General features: G+C 43.4%; 1 protein-coding gene across 4 annotated transcripts in view; it reads left to right on the top strand.

The window, feature by feature from the left end:
- The window catches only part of ARID1A (AT-rich interaction domain 1A), a 154527-nt gene that overhangs the window by 90946 nt on the left and 36628 nt on the right, over positions 1–26953 (top strand). For all 4 annotated transcript variants that reach the window (XM_077481037.1, XM_077481036.1, XM_077481039.1 and 1 more), the window contains exons 4-7: positions 2081–2194; positions 12585–12825; positions 13020–13109; positions 13196–13363. In XM_077481037.1, coding sequence (XP_077337163.1) covers positions 2081–2194; positions 12585–12825; positions 13020–13109; positions 13196–13363 — 613 coding nt within the window. The remainder of the gene's footprint in view (positions 1–2080; positions 2195–12584; positions 12826–13019; positions 13110–13195; positions 13364–26953) is intronic.

Genomic DNA, 26953 nt, shown 5'->3' with positions numbered 1-26953 from the left:
AGTTAAATGGATGTCGGACTTCAAGTCGCAAGGGAAAGCCACATTTACAGAAATGACTCATGTCATACCAGTGCGAACCAGGCTTTACATTAAAACGGTAAACAAGGCATGCAATCCACGAGCTGCACTTTCGGTTTATCTTGCTCCATTCTGACACTTATCTCCATGTGAGCGTGACGATGCATGTCAGGATTGATCGACAGATCGTACGTGACTTACGAGTATGAAGCTTGCCACTTATGGATTGCAGTCCTTGTTTTACTGTTTGTAATGTGCGTAAAAACCACGCTGTTTTTATAAATAACATTTTGGGAAACTATATCACACTATCAGGTGCCCCCTTTGTTTATACATCGCTTTAATGGAAGATATTAGGTGGAACCCTAAGATCTTTTTGGAGGAGGCATTATCCTCCATCCAGTCTGCGCCCATTACAGAGAGCTCTTCAGAGGCAGGGGCGTAACTATAGGGTGTGCAGCAGTCACGACCGCAACCAGGCCCTGTGATGCAGGGGGCCCATGCAGCCCCCTCTACATATGGCCGGCAGCAGCATAGGCAGCTAGGGGTACCAGTGCACCATGCACACGGGTGGCTGAAGGTGGAGGGTGACTAGCAGAGCTCCATGCTCGACTATGGCACTGGCTGCTCTTTAGTTGTGCATTCCCGCGTGACCTGTGTCCTCGGCCGGCTCCTCAGAGTACCCCTCTCCTGCTCCATGCATTGCCGCTCAGTCCGATGTCTGTTCTTCCCAGCCAGAGTCCCGCCCCCCCCCCCCTGAGTCCGGCCCACACTGCAGTGCATACTTCTCCCGGGTAAACAAACATTAAGCACACAGATGCAGTGCAGCCCTATGAGAGCCCCCCAGAGGACACTGCAGACTTGTCTGCCAGCCCCCGTCCTCCCCCGATGATGAAAGGTCTTTCTGGGAGATATGCTGATCGCCCGTCCAGCACACTGGATGGAGCCCAGGCCAACATGGATGAGTCCGCGGCCTACAGCTTGGTCATGGTGAGTGAGAGGTCCCCATCCCCCACACACCATTACATACCCCCTCCATCTCCCCCTGGGGACAGGGACCCTTTCTCACCTGGGGGCAGTAACTTCATGTGCCCTGGAGAAAAGGACCTCATCTCTTCTGGGGACAGGGACCCCATCCTGCCTAGGGACAGTCCCCCAATGGGGCACCTAAAAATTAAAAAAAACTGATGCCAGTGGTGGAACTACAGGGCTCACAAAGGTCATACCTGTGACCACGCCCTGGAGCTCCACCGCCGGACTCGGAAGGGAAGGGCCCTGGCTGGGGTTCAGGGGGGCCCTTCATGGTTTCTTGCATCGGGGCCCTGAAGGTTCTAGTTACGCCACTGGGTGGAGGCATAAGGATCCCTTACGAGAGTTTGCTGCATCTAATACTGTTGCCTTACTGCAGTAAGATGAGAGGCTTATGAGGACTGTCATTAAATACTATAAGAGGAGACACCAATCACGTTTATTCACTGTTTTGGAATGCAGAAGAATCGGAGCACCTAGTTGTAGCTGCACATTTGGCTTAACATTGTATTCACTTGGATTTTTTTCCCTATTTATTTGTTATTAATCTCTGCACCTTATTTGTGTACACTTTAGAAGTAATGAATATTTGCTTGTTTTATCTTATGAGCATCTATTGTATGTGCACAATTATGTAATTTTATTGTATATTACACCATTTATCTTGCATCACCCAGTCTATATTCATATCAATTAAAAAATACACGTGTGTGTGTGTTCCGCTGTCAAGCGTCAAAAAAAAAAAAAAAAAAAAAAAAAAATTATATATATATATATATATATATATATATATATATATATATATATATATATATATATATATATATATATATATTTTATTTATTTTTTTTTTTTTTTGACGCTTGACAGCGGAACATTGTCATTTTTAGCTATAGATTTGCTTATCAGTATTTGTAGCAATCAATTATGTTTAACGTGATAGCACGGGAGTACCGCTTTGTTATATTTATAAAGGTTGGGTTATTTTGTTTGTAAACTTTGGCTTTTAACTAATATTTGTGTTCTTTGCTAGGAGCTCTCTCAGGATTCCTTTACATCCCAGGCTTCATCAACTCCGTCTATGGGTTCCAGCAAAGGACAAGATGAACTTAGTATGGGGATGCAGCCACGACCTTCTAGCCTTCCAGTGAGTAAAATACTTTGTGACACTAAAGGATATCGATCAACAAGCCATACCCATAGCCCTGTAATCTTTTTCATGAAATTTTGTTTTTACGGTGTTATCTTAAAATATAATTTGTTTTGAATAGAGTGGAGAAGATTAGAATGTGTCATGTTTGTATCACTGTCTGTGCGCGCCCCCCACCTCCCTGAGAAGATTCACATTCTTTGTCATATAAATGTAAAAAACTAATTTTAGGTTGTCTGCAGAACAGGCAAAGTGGGGAAATCATCAAATGGGGACACTTGTTCTGTTGACACGCCAGGATTTCCTTACTTCCTGTAGGACAGGGAGTGAAGAGAAATCTCAATGGGACACAGATGGCATAAATAAAACCAACAGGAATTATAACCCTCCCTTACACCAAACTGAAAAATAAGTTGTGCCTTTTGAGTTCTATTTTAATTGTACAGCACAAGCTTAATATTCAAAGACCCTTGGTTATAGATTAGTACCTTTCAGAATTTTTAAAGCTTGTCCACACACAGGTCCCCTGGGTGTCTCCCTTATAATCAACGCTACCTCACTCAGAGTCCTTGGGTTTTTGCTAGTGTCATAAGGTGTTTTTTATTTTTTATTTTATTTTTTTCAATGCTAATGAATTCCTTACGGTTGTCTAATGCAATAATAGAAGACATGCATCTAAATTGGTACGATCTCCGTAGAATCTTGGGCACTGTACCAGAATCCAAACCCCACTATTTGGGGGCAGCTTGTAATGTTGGTTCAGGCACTGGATCCTGCATGACTGCTCATCTCGGCATTTGGTGCAACGTGTTGGCCACAGGGTGCTATACAGGTCAAGGCCACTAGTCAATTCCTATTAGAGCTGCACAATTCTGACCAAAATGAGAATCCAGATTTTTTTGCTTAGAATAAAATTCACGATTCTCGTGATGTAAAATCTTTCACATTATACAAAAAAAATTGCATTTGAAAGACCGCTGCGTAAATACAGTGTGACATATTACAACAACCACCATTTTATTCTCTAGTGTGTCTTAAAATAAAATTATATATATATATATATATATATATATATATATATATATATATATATATATATATATATATATATATATATATATATATATATATATATAATTTTATTTTATCACGCACTCCCCCCCCCTTAAAATCAGGGGGAAATCGTGGGTGCGTGTTATACGCTGATTGTGAGCGGAGGAGCGAGCGCCGCTGATATCTATACATAGCCAAGTGTACTCTGCTATCCTCGGCTAGTTCCGCTCAGTCACGCCCAGTCCCGCCCTATGATGGACATAACACAGGGACTGGGCGTTACTGTGAGCGCAGCTATGTGAGCCTAGCTGAGTACACTCGGTTGTGTATGTATATGGGGGCGGCACTCGGCTCCACTCAGTCACGCCCAGACCCGCCATTGGACCTGTGTCATGTCCATCATAGAGCGGGACAACAAGAAGAGCTGAGATGCACAGGACCGGCTCTGTTTATCTCAGCGGCGCCACTTTCAAACTTTCAAAGTTTAACCACTTAAACGCTAAACCCTTTTCTGACATTTGTTAGTTTCGAGTTAAAATCTTTTTTTTGCTAGAAAACTACTTGGTACCCCCAAACATATACACACTATAATATAAAACTCGAAACTAACAAATGTCAGAAAAGGGTTTAGCGTTTAAGTGGTTAAACTTTTTTTTTTTCATGTACAGTCTATTCCATTGACAAATTGTTACAATGTTTATAGTTAAGTTCAACTGATAAAGAATGTTTTGAATCTTGGCAGACTGCCCAGTTTTTCTCTTCTTTTCTTTTGATGGCTGTGGCTTGGAGATGGGAGTGGAGAGAATTCTTTGCATAGAAAGAATAGTGAAACACTTTAGTCAGGATCATGATAACGATTCTTGATGATTAATTGTGCAGCTCTAACTCCTATGGAACTCATACCCTAACAATGATTCAGGGGTTATGCCCACTAATACGGGCAAAGCTTCAACCCTATGTAGGGAACAGCGATGTTTGAGATGGGGTTCCCTTTCATCTGTAACTGCTATAATCCCACAGTTCTGTTCAGTATGCATTCATATACCTATCATATATATACCAATCAGGAAACTGGACCATTTTGGAATTTTTATCCTTGTTTTTTTTTTTTTTCTGCAAATTTTTAAACCTGTCTCTAGAATTCAACCACTCAGCTTAGTCTTGGGTGGATTACCATTTGTTTGACCACACTACAGGTCGCTCATTTTACCACCACTTTTGCCTAGAGCCCCTTATAAGGTGCTTGGGCACATCCTCCCGTCCTTTTGCCATGAGAACTTCATTACAGGACCATCCGCATACAGGTTACAGTGTACTCTTCAGACACGCACCATACTCCACAGGGAAATACCCTCACTCATAGCAGTGAAAGAAAGCTGTGACAGAAGCTCAGACAAATGTGCTCTGTGGAAGGCCCACACGACAGTCAACAAAGTCAGAACGCTTCCCTTGCACTGAAGCAGAACTCTTATTTTACATTTCGGTATTTGCATCTGATTCTTGACTTTGCTGCAACTATGCCACAATTCCTCACACAACTAATGGCCTTTATTACAACTATCTTTGTCCAGGGCTCAAAAACCCCATGCTCCTCCAACGTCGCTGTCTCTTCCTGAGTTGTATATGCCAGCTCTAGGAGAGTCATAGAAGGGATTATAAGGCGGCAGTGTTAGGGGGCCGCTGAAGAGTTCCCCATCTTTCTCTGCATCTGCTGTTTGGCCTTGCACACATGTCTTTTAGGTTAAGCACTTGGCAAAAATCACAGGAAAAAAGCTGCTTCCCTAGTGGAGAGTTGGGAAAAGAAATCCCCTTCATTGGGGGCCTTTGCCTCCTCAAAATACAGGGAGCTCAACTATACCAAAACTTCAATGTCTAAGCCTAAGTTTGGCCCTTTCTTTTTGGTCTTAAGACTTGGTCAGCCAAGTTTTCCTTCAAGTCTCTTCCCAGTGAAAGAGTCCTCTCCCTGTTTGCCTATTGCAGAGTCACAGATGTCCTTTGAACCTTTCAATCTGTTTTTAAAGGGGTACATAATAGTTTTACTTCTCTCAAATCTGACAAGCTGCATTCAGATTTGCAGAATGTTCTGAGCCATCTCTTGTCCCAGGGATTTGTGCCAGCACCTCCCAGAGGACAGATTCAAAACTGTTTAAAGTACCACAACCTGATGGGGTATTTGTCCTGTCCTAGACCTAGAATTCCTAAATAATAATATATTTTGCATTAAATCTGCAAGGTCAGTTGCCCATCTGTAGACCGCCAGGATGTCTACCTGCATATTCCCATTTCTCTATCCGATCTGTGCTTCGTGCTCTTTGTAGTAAGAGACCATTTCCAGTTTGTTGTACTGCCCTTTGGCTTATTCTTTACTCTGGAAATATTAACAAATTTCCTCCTCTTGCTCTTCTAAGAATTCAGGACATCCAGGTCACAGGTCATCTTGAAAACCACCTTCTGAAGGACTGGTCTCCCTGCTATCTGCAAACATCCACAGGACAATTCAGATGCTTCAGGCTTTGTTAGGTGATTGACTTCCAAAAATCCAACCTTTTCTTTGCCTGGAATGCTTGGGCCTAATTTTAGACCTGGCCCAAACAAGTCTTCCTAATAAACAAAACTTCACACTCAAGACTCACACTCCAGACTATGCAAGATACTTCATGAGAGTTCTGGGTCTTTCAGTGGCTGCCTGCAAGGCTGTTCTCATTCACCCAATTTAATTTGAGACCCCTCCAATACATCTTGTTGGCATGGAACAAGCATGCATCTTTTCTTGACCTTCCTATGCTTCTGGCCAGGCAGGCCAGGCATTCCCTAGTTTTGGATCTCCAACCCTGCTTTGACAGTAAGATTCTCCCACCAGGTGAAAACCGATTCCAGTCTTTCAGGCTGGTGTTCAGTCCTTTACAAATCGGAGAGAACATGCTGATTAGAGGAAGCCAAATTCCCCATCAACAGCCTGAAGCTCTGAGCAATAAGGATGGCTCTCCACCACTGGACCACCCCTTCTGCAACAACACCCAGTTGGGGTGCAATCTGACAATGCCACAGCTGGGCCTGCATCAGTCATTCAAGTGGACAAACAGAAGATAGGTTACCTCACCTGTCACTGCCTTGATCAAGGAGAATTGGCCCTTTTCTTTTTTTAATGGTCTTGGCCTCCTTAATTCAACAAAAAATTTCTGTGACCAAAACCAAGAATCTTCTAGCAATGGCTTTGGATGCTTTAAGAATTCTAGTGGCTTTGGATTCTTTGAGAATTCTCTGGTTATGGTTCAGCCTAATCCTAAGCCTTTCCGGTGACTATGACTTACCACTGTGAATTCTGCCTTGCCAGCAAGAGATGAAACTGGTGATTCTCATTGCACCAGACTGGCCTGGATCAACCTTGTACACAGACCTACTCGAACTACTGGGAGGTGACCTCTGGCCTCTTCCAGATAGGAAGAAAATTTCTTGGAACCCCTGAAAATTTTATTTTCTTAATGCGGAGGCTTGGAGAATAAAATGGTGGCTGTTGCAATTTTTTTTGTTTGTGATATTTGTGCAGCCATTCAAACTCCATTTTCAGGAATAAGTACACAAATGCATTTTGTTAAAATATGAAAGATGGGGCTGTCAAGTAAATGCCATACATGTCGAGATTTAATATTTTTCAAGCCCAGGAAATTGCAATAAACTAAAGAATCTCTATAGGTGACAGCTTTAAAAGCATTTATAGGTTACCAGTTTATAATTATAGAAATTTTAGGCGCTGGGAACCATTTCTTGAGAAAGCTGGATTGAGCTTCATCAAAACATTGAGAATAAAAATACTGCTGGTATTTGATCTTCGTCCTCTGTAAGATCCATGAGTGCCTTTTTGGGAGTATTTTTTTAATTCTCCATCTTAACAAATGTACTTGTACCGTGTACTCATCAAGTATATTTTCCTGGGGGAAAAAAAACTCAGCATTTAGGATATTTCTACATCTTTGAACATGTGTGCTGAGAGAAACATGATTTTATTTTTTATTTAACTAGTAATGATGGAAAATAATTACAAAGTACTGATTTTATGCAAATGAAAAACCGCTGTGCACCCAACTGGGTGCCCTAACCTTTTGACCTAGCCTAAGGTCTCATCCTAGTCCTTTTACATGTATAAAATTATCGTGTTTAACCATATTGCTGTCACTGACTTAAAGTAGTTGAGAACAACCGTTTTTGACACTTTCTAATAGTTATAAAGGCGGACCATATATACAATACAAATCTATTTCCTGCAAATACAGGTTTCCCCCCCCCCCATATCAACACAATGTTGATGGGAATCTGCAATTGTTTTTGTCCGGCGGGCTGGTTGTGTAACCAAGTTGATCGGTCAACTTGGTACATTTAGCCTGCCAATTAACTGTTAGATTCTCGGCTGGTTCCTGCTGAGCCGAATTGAACTGTGTGTGGTTGGCCTTAAGCCTGGTACACACGCACCAAATTTCAGGAGACATTGGCTGGTTCTAAAAGAACAGTCCGACATTCGGTCCGCGTGTGTCAGTCTCTCAGACTTCTTTCAGGCGAGCATGCTAAAAAACCAGCAGTTGACTGACTTCAGTTTTAGCGCTCTCAGCCAATGACTGCTCTGATCAGTGTGTTCTAGCGAGGAGCGTCCCCGTGTCCCTGTCAGAACACAACAGCTAGCAGGGGAGAGTGCTACAGTGGGGATCGAAAGTTTGGGCACCCCAGGTAAAAATGTGTATTAATGTGCATAACGAAGCCATGGAAAGATCTCCAAATGGCATCAAATTACAGATTAGACATTCTTATAATATGTCAAAAAAGTTAGATTTTATTTCCATCATTTACACTTTCAGAATTACAGAAAACAAAAAATGGCGTCTGCAAAAGTTTGGGCACCCTGCAGAGTTAATATCTTGTACTGCCCCCTTTGGCAAGTATCACAGCTTGTAAACGCTTTTTGTAGCCAGCCAAGAGTCTTTCAATTCTTGTTTGAGGTATCTTTGCCCATTCTTCCTTACAAAAGTGTTCCAGTTCTTTGAGATTTCTGGGCTGTCTGTCACGCACTGCTCTTTTAAGGTCTATCCATAGATTTTCAATAATGTTGAGGTCCGGCGATTGTGAAGGCCATGTCGTTCAGTTTACGCCTCTTGATGTAATCCCCCGTGGTTTTTGAGGTGTGTTTAGGATCATTATCCATTGTAGAAGCCATCCTCTCTTTAACTTCAGCTTTTCACAGATGGCATCAAGTTACCATCCAAATTTGCCTGGGATGCCCAAACTTTCGATCCCCACTGTATACTAAGCTCGCAAAACATTGCTCTGACCAGAGCTGACTGTGGGGGCTTTAGTTTCAGAAATGATTTTTCTAACCCTTTTTCAAGGATAAAAAGTTTGTTTGACCTGTTAATGCACAGTTTAACATTTATTAGATACCATTGGATACGAGAAATGGTCACGACCATAATTTTTTTTTTTTTTTTTTTTTTTTTAAGTGCGAGGGTAGGGTTACAGAACACTACAGGCCTATAGTTTACCTGTACTCTATAGTCTGTTCAGCCTGCGGCAATATGCAGGGGGCATGCTTATGCAACAAGCTGTGATTGGGAGGGGGTGTGTACCAAAGGCAAGCTGTGATTGATTGGGTGCCATGGTAGCAAGCTGTGTCTGCAGTGTCCTGTACCTCTGAATGACCTGCCAAGTATGAAAACTGACCAGACTAACACAGATCAGCTTTTGTGCTGTGTGTAGTCAGTTTATAACCAGGAAGAAAGGTGACTGGCAGGAACAACCGGGTACTTGGAAATGGAAGAAGTACATGAAAATTATGGACTTTAATATTTGAACACACACAGGAAAATAATTGCGGCTAACATTTACTTTTAGGCTGGGTTCACACTGCTGCGGCTAAGAGAACCGGATGTGATTCACACCGCAATGCAAATCACATCCGATCTCTGTGCGATGCGAGTTCAGCCATACAGATAGTATGGCTGAATTCGCATCGCACTCGCCCCAAACTCGCACAGGACCCTTTTTTTTTTTTTTTTTTTTTTTTTTTGGTCCGCAGCAGAATCGGATCGCATGGGTGTTCACACCATGCGATCCGATTCCTGTCCGAGTTTGCAGATCGCACTGTGATATGCGAACTGATCTGGGGGTGTCATTAAAGAGGAAGTAAACCCTGATGGGTTTACTTCCTCTTTTTTTCCCTGCAAAGGTAAAGCATAATGGACTACTATGCATCGCATAGTAGCTCATTATGTGTCACTTACCTGACACAGGAGCCAGCGAAGTCGCCGCTGTCCCCTGTAGTCCGCCGCATCCATGTTGCTTGTGGCGTCTCGCAGCTCCGACGAATCACAGCGGCGCAACCGCGATGACGTCACTCCCGCGCATGCGCTCGGAGTCGCGCCTCGCAGCTCCGCCGCTGTCATACGGCGAAGCCGCGATGACGTCACTCCCGCGCATGCGCAGGGAGTCGACAAATTTGGCAAATCCATTCTTGGATTTGCCGCATTTAGTGCGCCTGCGCGCCGCAGACAGCGGTGCCCATTTTCGGGCAAATATCTCCTAAACCATATAGGTTTAGGAGATATTGCTTGGACCTACAGGTAAGCCTTAATCTAGGCTTACCTATAGGTCCAAGTTGTTTGGAAGGGTTTACTTCCTCTTTAACATTTCACTGACACTCCCAGCAGTTCGCATAGGGCAGTGTGAACTGCTGCCTGGTGGCATGCGATGCGGGAACCCTCCAGGTTTGCGGTGTTCCCGCATCGCTGCAATGTGAACCCAGCCTTAAAGCTGGTTAGTGGCAACTGTGGCATTTACACACATTCTTGGATACTACAGCAACCAGGAGTGTATGTACTTTCTCAGCCAACTGTCAGCTTTCAGGCAGCTGCCCAATCACCTCTGCAGGCTGATCCTGATCTGGTGTTAACCACTTATTCTCCTCGAGCATATTTTCATTTTTACACACAATTTACATTTTTGGCTATAAAATGACTTAACCCAGAACATAATACATTTTCTGAAAGCTGAAGCCTTGTATAATAACTTTGTTGCATGATATTTGCGCCATGGTTTATCAAATCCTATAATTTCTAGAAAAAAAGTACTAAAATTTTATTGCATACGATCCATTTTTTTAAATAAAAAAAAATATAAGGTAGTGTAGAGTAAATGGATATTAAATGTGTCAGACCTCAAACCTGTGCGCGCCTTTTAAAAGGACAAAAATATCTTGACCCTTGAATTATTGCTCACTCTGAAGTTCGCGGCAATATAATGTGTAGCACAGTCACTGTTTTACATGTACGCACTTCCCACTGGGGGACGCCATGCCTGCCAGAACAGTGAATATTGCTAGCTGCTATGACAGCCCCTTGCAGGCTTGGCTACATTCAGCCTGCCCAACATGTGTTTAAACTTGTTCCTTCTGAACAGTCTATGGGCAGCTTAAATGGGTGGGTGTTTTGGGCTGTAGTGATGCGCAGGAGGTGGCAATGTGCATGTTTTATCACATCTTACAGCTCTTACAGGCCCCACCTTTTTTTCCCCACTTGTAAAAATTGACATAGCCCCCCCCCCCCCCCCCCCCCCCCATATGAAGGTTTTAGTAGAAGATCTAAAATGCATTTTGTGTACAGCTATGTACATGCATGTGTTATAGCCTAGACCAGGGCTTGACAAATTTGCTTAGAATCTAGGAGCCAGCTGAAAAAATTAGGAGCCAGTTATTTAAATCCTCTGCCCAGCGCCCAGAACTGCATGTCTGGGGCATCGGACAATAAGAATTGCTCATGCCTGATGCCAAGAGAAAAAGACCATATTTAAAAAAAAAAAAAAAAAAATCAACTTTTGTTTTGTTTATAAGATTTTGCAAATAAGATTTTTTTTTTTTCTCCTTCACTGATGTGCTTTGATAGGCTGCACTAATGGGCACTGATGTGGTGGCATTGAGGTTGGAACTGATGGGCACTGGCAGGTGGCATTGATGGCCACCAATAGGCAGCACTGAGGTGCCACTAATGGCAACTGGCAGGTGGCATTGATGGACAGCATTGGCAGGAGGCATAACTGGCAGGTGGCACTGCTTGGCACTGGCAGGTGGCACTGGCAGGTGGCACTAACTGGCACTGGCAGGTGGCACTAACTGGCACTGGCAGGTGGCACTAACTGGCACTGGCAGGTGGCACTAACTTGCACTGGCAGGTGGCACTAACTGGCACTGGCAGGTGGCACTAACTGGCACTGGCAGGTGGCACTAACTGGCACTGGCAGGTGGCACTAACTGGCACTGGCAGGTGGCACTAACTGGCACTGGCAGGTGGCACTAACTGGCACTGGCAGGTGGCACTAACTGGCACTGGCAGGTGGCACTAACTGGCACTGGCAGGTGGCACTAACTGGCACTGGCAGGTGGCACTAACTGGCAGCAATGGCAGGTTTCACAGCTGATAGTGTAACTGTGAAACTGAATGCTCCCTGCAGTGCTGCACTGTGTGAAACTGTATGGAGAGAGGAGCTGACACATTCAGCGTGATGTCAGAGGTGGGCGGCACCAGGGGGTGGGCGGGACCCGGCAGCTAGCCAGCCAATGATTGGGCTGCTTAAGAAAGGGGAGGGGCCACATACACATCGGCCTGTCCAGATCCTATCCCATTGGCTGGTGTTGGAAAGCAGGGTCCCGCCCACCCCAACATTCGGCCTCAATTTTGACAGCTCCTCTCTACACACAGTTTCACACACTGCGGCGCTGCTCTGCCAACAGTGTGGGGAGAAGGGAGGAAGATGTCAGAGGTTGCTGAGCTGCTCTCTTCCTGCTCCATCCCGACTACCAGTGCAGTGCTCTGTGTCTGGAGGCACCAGACACAGAGCAACAGAGGCACCTGTCAGTGACAAAAACCCAGGCGCCAGGGCACAATTTCTAGTCGCAACGGCGATTTGGCGCCTGGGAATTGTCGAGCCCTGGCCTAGACGTACTCTGTAGTGACACAACAGTTTAAGGCTGCTAAGCATTGAAGGTTGGACTTGAAGCTAGTGTAAGCAGCTCAGCATTTGAACAGGTGTTTGACAAATTAAATGTACTTCTGGAAAACGTGGAGGCGAGCAGAAGGCAGCTTAGTGTTAGGGAGTTGTTGAATGTGTAGCAAGGTTTTTCCATCTATTTAATATTCTTAGTACATATTTTCTGAGTGACAATTGGTCCTTAATGGTAAAATTGTTACCTCCTAGCTGGGTCATAAGTTTGTTCATTGATTTGAAAAGAAATATATCTGTGAGCAGCACCTTTTTTATGTGCCTTTTTAAGTCTTGATTTTGTGTTTTTCTTCCCCAGGATCTCTCTGGTTCCATTGATGATCTCCCTATGGGTGCTGAGGGTGCTCTTAGTCCAGGTGTCAGCACTTCAGGAATTTCCAGCAGTCAGGGCGAGCAAAGCAACCCAGCCCAGTCTCCATTCTCTCCTCATACGTCACCCCACCTTCCTGGTATTAGAGGACCTTCACCCTCTCCAGTAGGCTCTCCAGCCAGTGTTGCACCATCTCGATCTGGTCCACTCTCCCCAACATCTGTTCCAGGTAAGGAATCATTTTTTTTTTTTTTTTTTTTTGGGCTTTTTCCATGTTTGTCATAAATGTAGTTGCCTCCTGTTGAAAACTGATTTTGACGTTTGTCAATAATTTTATCTCCATTGCGGTTGTCTTAAATTCTCAGGTCAAAATTTCTGGTGTGTTATGAGTGCTTATTTTATTTTAAATATTGTAATTATCAGGAACACAGATGCCTCCACGTCCTCCTAGTGGACAGTCAGATGGTTTAATTCACCCTACAATGAACCAGGCTGGGCTTGGGCAAGAGAGAGGTAAGAATAAGTTATATGTAGAAAAGGTGATGGTGAATTTTTTAAACCATTCAGCTCTGTTTATTTATAATGCTTGTTTTTAATAGGGTACATGCAGAGGAATGCACAAATACCTCAGTACGGATCCCCACAGCCTGGTCCAGCACTTTCCCCACGCCAGTCTACGGGGGCACAGCAGATACATGCTGGGATGGGGCCCTATCAAAACTCTATGGGGAGCTATGGACCTCAGGGAGGCCAGTATGGTCCCCAAGGTGCGTACTAAGTTTTGACCCATGTATCTTGTACTTCCAACTTCCTTGATCTTCCAGTGTTTTACTTCAAGGAACAAAATTTTCAATTAATTTAATAAAGCAGCAATACATTTTTGCTGGGGAATTGAAGTAATTTATTGTTAACATAATCTGTGCTGAGTTTGCTCATCAATGTGTGTGAAACTCAAAATGTAAAACTATTTTTCAAAAATAAAAAAGCTGATAATTGGCATGTGCATATATATTCACCCTCTTTTGTTATAAAGCCCATAAAAAGCTCTGGTGCAACCAATTACCATCAGAAGTCACATAATTAGTGAAATTATGTCCACCTGTGTGCAATCTCAGCGGCACATGATCTGTCATTATATATACACACCTTTTTTGAAAGGCCCCAGAGGCTGCAACACCTAAGCAATATGCACCACTAACCAAACACTGCCATGAAGACTAAGGAACTCGCCAAACTTTTGCAAGTCGATACACATTATATAGATCTATCTCAAAAGTGAGTACACCCCTCACATTTTTGTAATTATTTTATATCATCTTTTCATGTGACAGCACTGAAGAAATGACACTTTGCTACAATATAAAGTAGTGAATGTACAGCTTGTATAACGGTGTAAACTTGCTGTCCGCTTAAAATAACTCAACACACAGCCATTAATGTCTAAACAAGTGGCAATTTGGACATTTTCCCTCCTCTGTGTCATGTGACTCCTTAGTGTTATGAGGTCTCAGGTGTGAATGGGGATCAAGTGTGTTAAATTTGGTGCTGTCGCGCTCTTACTGGTCACTGGAAGTTCAACATGGCACCTCATGGCAAAGAACTCTGAGGATCTGAAAAAAAAGAATTGATGCTCTACATAAAGATGGCCTAGGCTAGAGGAAGATTGCCAAGACCCTGAAACTGAGCTGCAGCATGGTGGAAAAGACCAAACAATGGTTTAACAGGACAGGTTCCACTCAGAACAGGCCTCGCCATGGTCAAACAAAGAAGTTGAGTGCATATGCGTCATCCAGAGGTTGTCTTTGGGAAATAGACATGAGTGCTGTCAGCATTGCTGCAGAGGTTGAAGGGGTGGGGGGGGGGGGGGTGTCAGCCTATCAGTGCTCAGACCATACACCGCACGCTGGATCAAATTGGTCTGCATGGTGGTTGTCCCAGAAGGAAGCCTCTTCTAAAGATTATGCACAATCTGTGGTCTGATGAGGCCAAGAAACTTATTTAGTTCAGATGGCGTCAAGCATGTGTGGCACCAACCAAATGAGTAGTACAAAGACAAGTGTCTTGCCTACAGTCAAGCAATGTGGTGGGAGTGTCCATGGTGTGGAGCTGCATGAACGCTACCGACACTGGGGAGCTACAGTACATTGAGGGAACCATGAATGCCAACATGTACTGTGACATGCTGAAGCAGAGCATGATCCTTTATCTTCGGAGACTGGGCTGCAAGGCAATATTCCAACAGAACGACCCTAAACACACCTCAGTCATCCACTGCCTTGCTAAAGAAGCTGAGTGTAAAGGTGATGTACTGGCCAAGCATGCCTCTAGCCCTAAACACTATTGCACATCTGTAGGAGCATCCTCAAATTGAAAAGGTCTCTAACCTCCTCCAGCTCTGATGTTGTCATGGAGGAGTGGATGAGCGCTCTGGTGAACTCCATGACCCAAGAGGGTAAAGGCAGTGCTGGAAAATAATGGTGGCCACACAAAATATTTACACTTTGGGCTCAATTTGGAAAATTTTATTTAGGGGTGTACTCGCCTTTGTTGCCAGCAATTTAGACATTAATGGCTGTGAGTTATTTTGAGGGGACAGCAAGTTTACACTGTTATACAAGCTGTACATTCACTACTTTACATTGTAGCAAAGTGTAATTTGTTGTCACATGAAGATATAATCAAATATGTACAAAAACTTTTGTGAGATACTGTGTGTATATACTAGTGTTTTTGTCATTGATGCTTGAATTTATTTGCTTGTTACCTTAATGCTGAACTCTGGGCAGGAATTTTATGGTATTGAGATGTGTGTGTGTGTATGTGTGTGTGTGTATATATATATATATATATATATATATATATATATATATATATATATATATATATATATATATATATTATTATATTGGTGTGAAAAAGTGTTTACCCCTTCCTCATTTCCTGTTCCTTTGCATGTTTGTCACACTTAAGTGTTTCGGAACATCAAACCAATTTAAACAATAGTCAAGGACAACACAAGTAAACACAAAATGCAATTTGTAAATGAAGGTGTTTATTATTAAAGGTGAAAAAAAATCCAAACCATCATGGCCCTGTGTGAAAAAGTGATTGCCCCCTAAACCTAATAACTGGTTGGGCCACCCTTAGCAGCAACAACTGCAACCAAGCGTTTGCGATAACGTGCAATGAGGCTTTTACAGCGTCCTGGAGGAATTTTGGCCCACTCATCTTTGCAGAATTGTCCTAATTCAGTTACATTAGAGGGTTTTCGAGCATGAACGGCCTTTTTAAGGTCATACCACAACATCTCAATAGGATTCAGGTCAGGACTTTGGCTAGGCCACTCCAAAGTCTTCATTTTGTTTTTCTTCAGCCATTCGGTGGTGGACTTGCTGGTGTGTTTAGGATCATTGTCCTGCTGCAGAACCCAAGTTCGTTTCAGCTTGAGTACACGAACAGATGGTCGGACATTCTCCTTCAGGATCTCTTGGTAGACAGCAGAATTCATAGTTCCTTTTATCACGGCAAGTCTTCCAGGTCCTGAAGCAGCAAAACAGCCCCAGACCATCACACTACCACCACCATATTTTACTGTTGGTATAATGTTCTTTTTATGAAATGCAGTGTTCCTTCTACGCCAGATATACTTGGACACACACCTTCCAAAGAGTTCCACTTTTGTCTCATCGGTCCACAGAATGTTGTCCCAAAAGTCTTGGGGATCATCAAGATGTGTTGTGGAGAAATTGAGACGAGTTTTGATGTTCTTTTTGCTCAGCAGTGGTTTTCTCCTTGGAACTCTGCCATGCAGGCCATTTTTGCCCAGTCTTTTCCTGATGGTGGAGGCATGAACGCTGACCTTAACTGAGGCAAGTGAGGCCTGCAGTTCCTTGGACGTTGTTGTGGGGTCTTTTGTGACCTCTTGGATGAGTCGTCGCTGCGCTCTTAAGGTAATTTTGGGCGGCCGGCCACTCCTTGGAAGGTTCACCACTGTTCCATGTCTTCGCCATTTGTGGATAATGGCTCTCACTGTGGTTCGCTGGATTCCCAAAGCTTTGGAAATGGCTTTATAACCCTTTCCAGACTGATAGATCTCAATTACTTTCTTTCTCAATTGTTCCTGAATTTCTTTGGGTCTCGGCATGATGTGTAGCTTTTAAGGATCTTCTGGTGGACCTTACTGTGTCAAGCAGCTCCTATTTAAGTGATGCCTTGATTGTGAACAGGTGTGGCAATAATCAGGCCTGGGTGTGGCTAGAGAAATTGAACTCGGGTGTGGACAACCACAGTTATAGTATGTTTTAACAAGGGGGGCAATCACTTTTTCACACAGGGCCATGATGGTTTGGATTTTTTTTCACCTTTAATAATAAACACCTTCATTTACAAATTGCATTTTGTGTTTACTTGTGTTGTCCTTGACTATTGTTTAAATTGGTTTGATGTTCCGAAACACTTAAGTGTGACAAACATGCAAAGGAACAGGAAATGAGGAAGGGGGCAAACACTTTTTCACACCACTGTGTGTGTGTGTGTATATGTATGTGTATATATATATATATATATATATATATATATATATATATATATATATATATATATATATATATATATATATATATATAATCGAGGGGGAGAGGGCGAGAGATATCTATCATTTTATTTATTTTATAGTGTCTTGTGCTCACGTTTGCATACCCTTAGCGAATTGGTAATATACAGTATGCATTTTAAAGAGTGAGCAGGCAAAAATTATTTTGTTATGGGATTCATATTTAACTGTTGGTCATAACACAGGTGTCTCCAGACCTAAGTAAAGGGCCAGATTAGTCCTTCAGACTGTAGTGAGGCCTGACACTGACCAGTGGGAGCAGAAAATGTCCTAGCATCCGTGGGCCTAAATCATGCCCATCATTGGTTTGAATAGAAGGAATAGTGCCCCATCAATGGTGTCAGTTGGTGGAATAGTGACCCAAGGGCCACCTCCGGCCCCGAGCTGTAGTTTGGAGACCACTTCATAACAGAATGGCACAGTCATAAAACCATACATGGCAACAATTAAACAAATGACCCCTGTTCAAAAGTCTGCATACTCTTAGTTCTTAATAATTTGTGTTAGGGGTGTTGAATATAATCGCAGCATCGGTGCATCGCTGTTCAGACATTCCCGATGCTTCGAGTAGGCTGAATCTATTTTTGATGACCTCATCTGTCGCTCCGTGCATTGCACTGCCTCTCCAGGAGAAACAGAGGCAGAGCCTGCATGGTGGATAAAGCCACCTCCTCTCCCCTTCGCTGAAGCAGAAAGTCAGCTGATGGCCAGTACAGTGCAGGGGGAGGAGCTCAAGGAGAACTGACGGGCTTTACTGAAGGCATCAGAAGGGGGGAAAACAGGAGCATGGAGAAAGAATCAACGGAAATTAATAGCAGGTGAATGCCAATGTCACTGATTCCATCCCTCCACTACCATCACCCCTCTGCCTCATCCCACCATGCCAGTCTGATCCCACCATGCCTCTGCCACTGGAGAAAAATTGAGTTTTTTTTTTTCTGATTGCTTGAATTTTTGGCTAATATTTTTAACAATGTGCAGTAATCGTGATGCATTGTGGAATTGAATCGAAACGTGAACAAGATGATCATAATCGAATCATACGACCAGTGAATATGCAAACCCCTACTGTGTATTGCCCCCTTTAGCATCAGTGACAGCGTGCAGTCTTTTGTAATAGTTGTCTGAGGCCCTGAGATCTTGCAGGTAGTATAGCTACCCATTCATCTTGACAAAATGCCACCAGGTTATGCAAAGTCTTTGTCTTGCATGAACTTCGTTTGAGATCTTCCCCAGAGGGGCTCGCTATTAGGGTCAGGAGACTGCTAGCCACTCCAGAATATTTACAGTTTTCTGTTGTAACCACTGGAGGGTTAACGTGGCCTTTGTGCCTTGTGGTCATTGTCCTGCTGGAAGTTCAAGAGCGCACCATGCACAGCTTTCGTGCAGAAGAATGCAAATTGTCTGCTAGTATTTTCTAAATAGTTGCATTCATCTCGCCATCAATTTTTACAAGATTCCCCATGCCTTTTTAGAGCTCACTCTCCCCCCCAAAACATTGAGCCACCACTATACTTCACAGTGGAGGTGGTATTCTTGTTGCTATAGGCCTTGTTGACACCTCTCCACCAAACATGGCGCTAAAGGCACTTTCACACTGACGCGGTAAAGCGCCACTATCTGTACGCTTTTAAACCCCCCCCCCCCCCAAGGGTTTAAAAGCACCGCTGACTAAGTGCTTTGCTGGTGCTTTGACAATGCTGCTCATTCATTTCAATGGGCAGGGCGTTTTAGGTGCGGTGTAAACCCTGCAAAAAGCTTTTGCTGCAATTTCAGCAGATCAAACTGCAGCTAACTAGACTAGGACAATGAATGAGCAACATGGCCCTGTATTTCCGGGTTGTCCCTCTGTCCAGAACACAGCAACTCAGTGGGGGAGTTCGTTGGACTAACCTTGTACAGAGCTTTCATGTTTGTTTTTAGTTTGTTTTTGTTTTTTTTGTTTAAGGGTCACACGAAAAAAATTTTTGTGTGTACCAACCTTAACAGACCAAGGAACACAATCATTTGGAGAAGCCAGGCTTCTCATCAACAGAGCAGCCAGGTTGACCTTGCAGCACTAGACCCCTGCAAAGTGAATTATCTCAGCTGCCATTGGCCTGGTTCAAGGGGATGGGCCCTTCATCAAGATATCTTCAATCTAATATGCCAAAACTGGGAGATTGGAGATGTAAACCTCCAAGCTTCCCGATTCTCTATCAAACTATCTGTTTCCAAAACCAGATTTGTTCGAGCTCTAGCCTGGGATGTCTTGATAATCCCCGGTCTCATTTCAGGCTAATTTACTCACCCTCCAGTGTGAATCCTACCTCGTCTGCTCAAGAAAATGGAACAAGAGAAAATGGATCGTTCTAAATGCACCAAACTGACCCAGAAGAATCTTGTACACAGACCTACTCAAGCTTCTAGCAAAATACCCCTGACTACTTTACTGCAATCCAGATCTGTCTCAAGACTGTTTCACCCTGCTGCTCAGTCTGGCTTTTGCATTGCTGTTCCTGTAAAAAGCCTCTCCTTTTCCAAAATCACAAGGTTTTCTTATGCCCCAGACCATTTTTATTTTTGTTTTGTTTTTTAAATTGTTTATATCAGGAAATGGGTCCACATAGACCAAGTTACATACTTTCCACACGGCCTACAGAGTAAAAGGCAAAACAGGTAATACAGCATCAAGTCTCTGCTAATATTATCATCAAGAACAATAAACCCCATCGTGTGGAATTGTGAATTATCGCCGTCTTGTGGGCTCACCTCCCAGTTTCTTTTTAAACTAAACCAGACCATCTTTTATCTCAAAATGTTGTTTCAGCATTCTATCCCAGTGAGGACATTGTCCTCTCATCCCTATGTTCCGCTCCTAAGCATCAAAATGAAATCTCTCAGCATTGGCTATAGGGAGTTTGAGACCCCTACTTTAATGGCTCAATTTCCTCGTGGGCTGCATTAGCATCTTGATTGCCCTCAAAAGGCTCATTGTATCTGTAAGACTTGTCCAGAGCACCCAACTACCCCTTGCATCAGATGTCAAGAATCCCCCACCCTCCCTTACTCTAAGTGCACTCCCCTTACCTCATGCTTCTGCCAGGGAGAAGCTGGGGACAGAGCTGAGAAGCAAAAACGATGGTTTTCGTCCAGAACCTAGTCTGTGAAATGCTGAAATCGGGGGAAGTGGAGGCAAAGGGGTACTGCATAGAGATGCACTGGCTCTGTTTAATGCGTGCATTAGAGTATCCACAAAGTTACTGCTTTGATCAGATGTACGTATTCCCTGTTTTTCCTGACCTCAGGACCATGCAAGGGTCTCCCTGCTTTTAAAGGTGAAGTATAGCCAAAGCTATAGTGCAGTTCATTCTGCATGCCTGTGACCCATTTTCAGCCAGCCCAGGCTTTGAGAAGATGGCTGGGATCCACCCAGAAGCCTGGACTGACACAGCGTCTTTGTGAGCTGCTGAGAGCCTGAACCAGTTGCTCCTGCCCCCTCCACCACCCATTTCTTCAATGGACGCTGGAAGGGCAAACCAGAGAGCTGGTGAATAACATTCACCAGCTCTTTGCAGTCTGAAATCCATGAGATAAGTGATCAGCGGTGTTTGCTTAGTTCATAGTCTGGAGCCGGCAGGGGACAGCTGTAACATTGGTCTAATGCTGCATCCACCTAAGTGAGTTATCTCCCCTGTACCTGTTCCACCAGATCTGTCAGTTTCCTGTGTATTTCAGCACAATCCTCTGTAGTCCAGTTGTGTAAGGCTTCCACCTGGTCTTCTGTTCTTACAGTTGCTGAGTGGGGTAGGGTTATAGGGTTGTTAGAGCCATTCAAGTTCATCTGAAATCTCCAGGTACAGTCTGTTCCCTGTTTGTTATAAGGGTCCTACAAGGTCAGGTCTTCTCTTTTTTTTGATCCATTCCATCTACAGTAGCATGAAAAAGTATGTGAACCCATTGGAATTATCTGGTTTTCTACAGTAATTTGCCATAAAATGTGATCTCATCCAACTCAAAAAAAAAAAAAAAAAACACCATGTACTTAAGCTGATAATATACAAACGTTTTAACGTCATGTCTTTATTGAACACATCCATTAAACATTCACAGTGCTGGAGGAAGGAGTAAATGAACTCTTGGAGTTAGCTGGTCGAATGTCCTTTGGCAGCAATGACTTCAAGCAAGTGCTTTCAGTAGCTCTGGATCAGACCTGCACAGCATAGCGTTCAGGAGGAGTTTGACAATTCATCTTTACAAAACACGACCTTTTGGTGGTATTTGATCACCACTTGTGCTGTAGACAATTTTTTTTTTCTCTCTGCTAAAAACATCCAGAAAACAGATTTCTTCATAAATTTATGCCAATATATATTATATATATAATTATTTTTTTTTTTCTCTATCTATATATCACATACACTTTTTTTATTGTAATAGTGGCAATCAGCGACTTATAGCCGGACTGCGATATTGCGGCGGACTGTCTGCATGAACTGAGTAACTGACATTGACACCACCAGTGACACTAAAAGTGATCAGTGCTAAAAATCTGCACTGACACTGGCTGGAAAGGGGTTAGACATCTATGCTGACCAGAGTTAAATATGTGCGTAGCCAGTGTTATTTTTTACTATGTGCTGTTTTCCCCAAGGGTTGTGCTGCATTTTATTCTCTGCTTTGAAGGCAAACAAAATCCAGCACATCTCCGCTGAGAGGACAGAGCTCTGCCTTGTTTACATGGTGTTCCTCCTCGATGATCATTGGGTGCTGGTGGACATCCATTGGCTGGCACCCACTGATCAGCTTGTATTGTGTCTAATCAGCGCACAGCCGCAGCACTCACACGCCCTACCCAGAAGTAGCGGATCATGTACTAGGTACGTGATCTGGCACAGAGGAATCGCACTGCCACCGTACTCATGCTTGAGGCGGTCGGCAGACTGTTAAAGTAGCTCTAAACCACACCTTCCATATTCCTTTCATTAGCTTGACTCAAGGTTTGTAAACTGACTCCAATTCGCTTTTGTAGAATGTCTGTGGGTTCACTTTACTTCAGTACTGTGAATGTTTAATTGGGTGTGTTAAAGGCACAAGAAGTTAGACTTTTTTTGTGTTATCAGCCTAAGCACATTGTTCGTCTATTGTTGTGACTTAGATGAGGATCCGATTTTGTGGAAAAATTACTGCAGAAAACCAGTTAACCATACTTCCCCCTCCCACTGTCTGGGGAGTCTCCTGGCCATGGACCCAAAATATATATATATTTTTTTTATTTTTCTCCCCAAGCTACTTGGCCATCACTTTTGCCTTATGGCAAGATGCTCCATCATGCTGGAAAAGGCATTGTTCATCACCAAACTGTTTGGTTGGGAGAGGTTCCTCTCGAAGGATGTTTTTGTACCATTCTTCATGGCTGTGTTCTTGGGCATAATTTGGAGTGAGCCCACTCCCTTGGCTGAGAAGGAACCTCGCACATGAATAGTCTCAGGGATGCTTTACTGTTGGCATGACACAGGACCTTTTCTTCTCCAAGCATGTTTTTTTCCAGATGCCCCAAACAATCAGGGGATTTATCAGAGAAAATAACTTAACCCCAGTCCTCAGCAGTCCAATCCCTGTACCTTTTGCAGCATATCGGTCTGTCACTGATGTTTTCCTAGAGAGAAGTGGCTTCTTTGCTGCCCTTCCTTCCTACTGGGCCATCCTTCAAAAGTCTTTGACTTGCTGTGTGTGCAGATGTACTCACACCGACCTACTGCCATTCCTGAGCAAGCTCTGTACTGGTGGTGCCCCGATCCCGCAGCTGAATCAACTGTAGGAGCCGGCCCTGACTCTTGCTGGGCTTTCTTTGGCACCCTGAAGATTTATTCACAAATGCAGTGGAAATATTGTTTTTATGGGATTAAACTCATTTTCATGACAGAAGGACTTTACAATTAATAGAAATTCATCTGATCACTCTTTATAACATTCTGGAGTATTTACAAATTGCCATTATAAAAACTGAGGCAGAAAACTTTGTGAAAATGAATGTCATTCGCAAAACTGTTGGCCACAGCTGTATTCCATATTGGGTTCTCTGTTGCCTGTTTTGACTCTTTCTTTGCTGGTTAAAGTGGAAGGCCACCCTAAAAAAAATAGCATTAATATTCTTTAAAAAAAGTAAAATAAAATAATTTGAAAGAAATTTTTTTAATTTGCCGGAAAACCCTGTTGCTAGAGAACTGCCCTGTGAACCAGAATACGAATGACAAATTTATGCATTTACATTTTTTGGGCAAGTGACTCTGAATAGAGATGAGGGCCAATTGACAGTGGTCAGTGCTGTAAACCCCTGCTCCTGCAAGGGGTAGTTTATGACCAAAATTATGCTCTCGTTTTTACCCCTTGTCGGTTGACATTTTGTTTGCAGAGGTTTGCTGTGGTCTGTCAACCACCCAGTTTAGGAACATTGACCAAAAGGAATCTAGACAAGCCCAACAGACAGTCTGTTAACGAATTCTCCACAGCTTTGTTTTTCATCAGTGAAATTGTTGAGGGGATAGTCGTCAATTTCCTTTGGGATCTGATGTATGTGAAATTTCCTAGCTATCTTCTGTTGATTTGCTTATACAGTACATTGACACAGGTTTTTCTTCACTGCTAGTTCCTTGTTCTGGTTTCAGCTCAAGCTATTCAGGATGATGGCAGAGTTTTCTTAACCCTGTGTGTACATGATCAGGCAAAGGGAACCTGCTCCTGTTTTAGTTTTTCTTGTTTTTTCTTTTTTGTTTTTTTGCCTATAGTTCTACTTTAACCACTTCCCACCCGGCCAATGCATATATACGGCCGGGTGGGAGCCGTCTACTCCTGATAGGACGTTCAGGAACGTCCTTCAGAAGTAGCGGGATCGTGCGCGCGCGTGCCCGATGTGCTCGTGTCACCCGGACACGGCACATCTCAGATCGGCAGGAGGGCTCTGTGATTGGCCCTCCTGATCATATGACGGCCGTGTCCAATCACGGCCGTCATGTGATGTAAACAAACAGCCGGTTGCTAGGCAATCGGCTCTCCTCTCCTTACACTGAAGTCATCGCTGAGGAGAGCAGAACGCTGCAGCCGGCTGATGATCAGTGAGTATGAGCTGTTTTTTACAGCTTTTTACTCACTGATCATCAGTCTAGTGTCAACACACAACACACCACACAGTACAAACACAGTCCCCACATATGTTCCCAAAACATACATGTCCCCAATAATATGTCCCACTAAAATCACATGTCCCAATGATTATCTGCACACATATGTACGTGATCACCTGCACACATATGTACATGATCATTTGCGTACATATGTCCCTGATCACACAAACCAATTATTATACACTTAACGGAATTTTTTTTACCAAAAACATGTAGCAGAATACAGTTTGGCTTAAATTTATGACAAAATTTGATTTTATTGGATTTCTTTTCAAATAGAAAAAAGAAAACATTGTTTTTTTTCTTCCAAATTTCCGCTTTTTTTGCGCTTATATCGCAAAAAATAAAAAACGGAGTCGTGAATAAATAACACCAAAATAAAGCTCTATTTGTGCAAACAAAATGATAACAATTTCATTTGGGTACAGTGTAGCATGACCGCACAATTGTCATTGAAAGCGCTAGAGCGATGAAAGCTGAAAATTGGGCTGGGAAGGAAGGGGGCGAAAGTACCCTGTATTGTAGTGGTTAAGTATACTTTTACCTTCCAAGATTTCCTCACCTAAACTTCCCAATTCCTTCACTATCCTGAGTAGAATAGTTGCTGCTTGCATCAAAATAATCTTCATTGCTGCCTGGGCTTGCTTGGCAAGCCCTCAGATTGTTTTGGGTCATCTTTCAAGACTTTGGTCAGGATGGGGGAAGTGTGCTTTAAAAGCATACCTAATGTTTATAGTGAATGTTGCATCCCAAATAAAAGTGCCTGTGGAAGAATACTATTACTCAACCTACCCCACTACCCTTGCCTCTGATCTCTGCCCCCTCGAAGAGCTATGTAGTCTGAAAAGTCTCGACACTTCCTGGTATCAAACAATCGGCAACCTGTTATGAAACACTGGTTCCATCCATGAACCCCTATCACTACACAAGTGCTGTAGTGGCTTGCAGGTGGAACTGGACTTGTCGGACCATTTTAAGGCAGCTCTCATAGGGAATCATTAATTTTATACACATCATGCGCTCCCCAAATTCAGGGCATATGTCGTACCAGTGCCGGCCTTGGACCCCTTTTACACCGAGGCGCTTTAACACTAAAAAAAGTGCCGGAAAAGCTAATGAAAACCATTATTTCCATTAAAATGAATGCTTTTATATTGGGCTGGCAGGGTGGTGAAAAAATGCCCCTCTCTATTGAAATTCATGGAAAGTTCTTGAAAAGTGCCTGTAAATCTCTTCAAAAGTGCTCAAATGTTTTACTGGCAGTTTAGAAGCGCCTCCGTGTGAAAGGGGTCTTAAAGCGGCAATAAACCCATAAATTTTAAGTTTGAAAAAAGTTACATTCCCACTCGTGGACTGTAACTGTCACAATAGTTGTGCTCTCAACCAAACTGTCAAACAATCAAATGGCTGGTGTCATAACTGATCGCATGTGCAACTTCATAGCAGGGTTACCTTTTGCGGGAATGAAATGAAAAGGGTGGCCCCATTTATGTGATGCCCAGCTGGCCAAACTTCTCCAGAAGCAGTTTAATGCAGCAACACATTTTGGAGAGTCCTTAGGAATACATCAGGTAGCAAGGGAATCTGGGCACCATCAAATTCTATGATGCCTCTGCACCATGCGTGTTTGGATTATGTCTTCTCTAGTGGTATAGCTGTGCAGGCAGCATAAGACACCCCCGGGTTTATCCGTACAGGCATCTTCTGGGTCCTGTGGACCCTGTCCATAGCAACTGATATGTGAGGTGGTACAATCCAGATATGTATTAAATATGGCCGTCGCTGTGTCCTTAAGGTCTGCCTGGGAAGTAGCCTCTGGAAGGCTCCTTTTCTATTAGTTCGCTGGCTGTTATGGTTTTCCAAGTCATCAATGAGTAATTTGGTCAGTGAAATTTGCTTGTGTGGACTGCAAGTGGGAGACCGACTGGTTAATTGTGACAGTATCAGATTTGATGATGAATACCCAAGCAGCAACTTCTGGCACTTTTTGCATAAAGCGGTAGTAAACCTTAAACAAAAAAAACCCTGCAAGATGAGGGCACATTGTGCTAGTATGCATCGCATACTAGCACATCATAAAATACCTTAGAATGAAGCCCTTCCAGCGGCACCTGCTCACCGCTGTGAGGGCTGACCACCTTCTCCCGTGCTTTCTTCCGGGACAGCGTCACTCTGGCACTTGCGGGGGCCCTCGGTTCCAGCAAGAAGCTCCAGCACGGTGTGATGGACCTTCAATGCGTATGCGCCGCTGATAACAGCGGCTGCATGCAAGGTGAATATTTCCTACACGGTGCATGTTTTGGAGATATTCATTTTACCTGCAGGTAAGCTTTATTATAGGCTTACCTGTAAGTAAAAATAACAAAGCAGGGTTTACTACCGTTTTAAGCTAAGTTTTCTCCTTGCATGGAAGTTTTCATCCTGAAGGCCTGGGCCTCAAAATCAGTGGCAGTTTTTGTAAAATTAACAGGGTTTGCTTGAATGGCTGCCTATATGACATGGATTGATGTGAGGCAATACTCGCTGTGACCATGGCAGGATGAGCTCCAGCTTGTTTTCTCCAGACACGCTCCTTTGGTGTG

This window comes from Lithobates pipiens, unplaced genomic scaffold (genome assembly GCF_037356315.1).
Source record: "Lithobates pipiens isolate NorthernLeopardFrog02 unplaced genomic scaffold, aLitPip1_a1.2 Scaffold_16, whole genome shotgun sequence".
Taxonomy (NCBI): Eukaryota; Metazoa; Chordata; class Amphibia; order Anura; family Ranidae; genus Lithobates; species Lithobates pipiens.
Note: the sequence above shows the minus strand (reverse complement) of the source record. Positions and strands in the feature narration are given on the sequence as shown.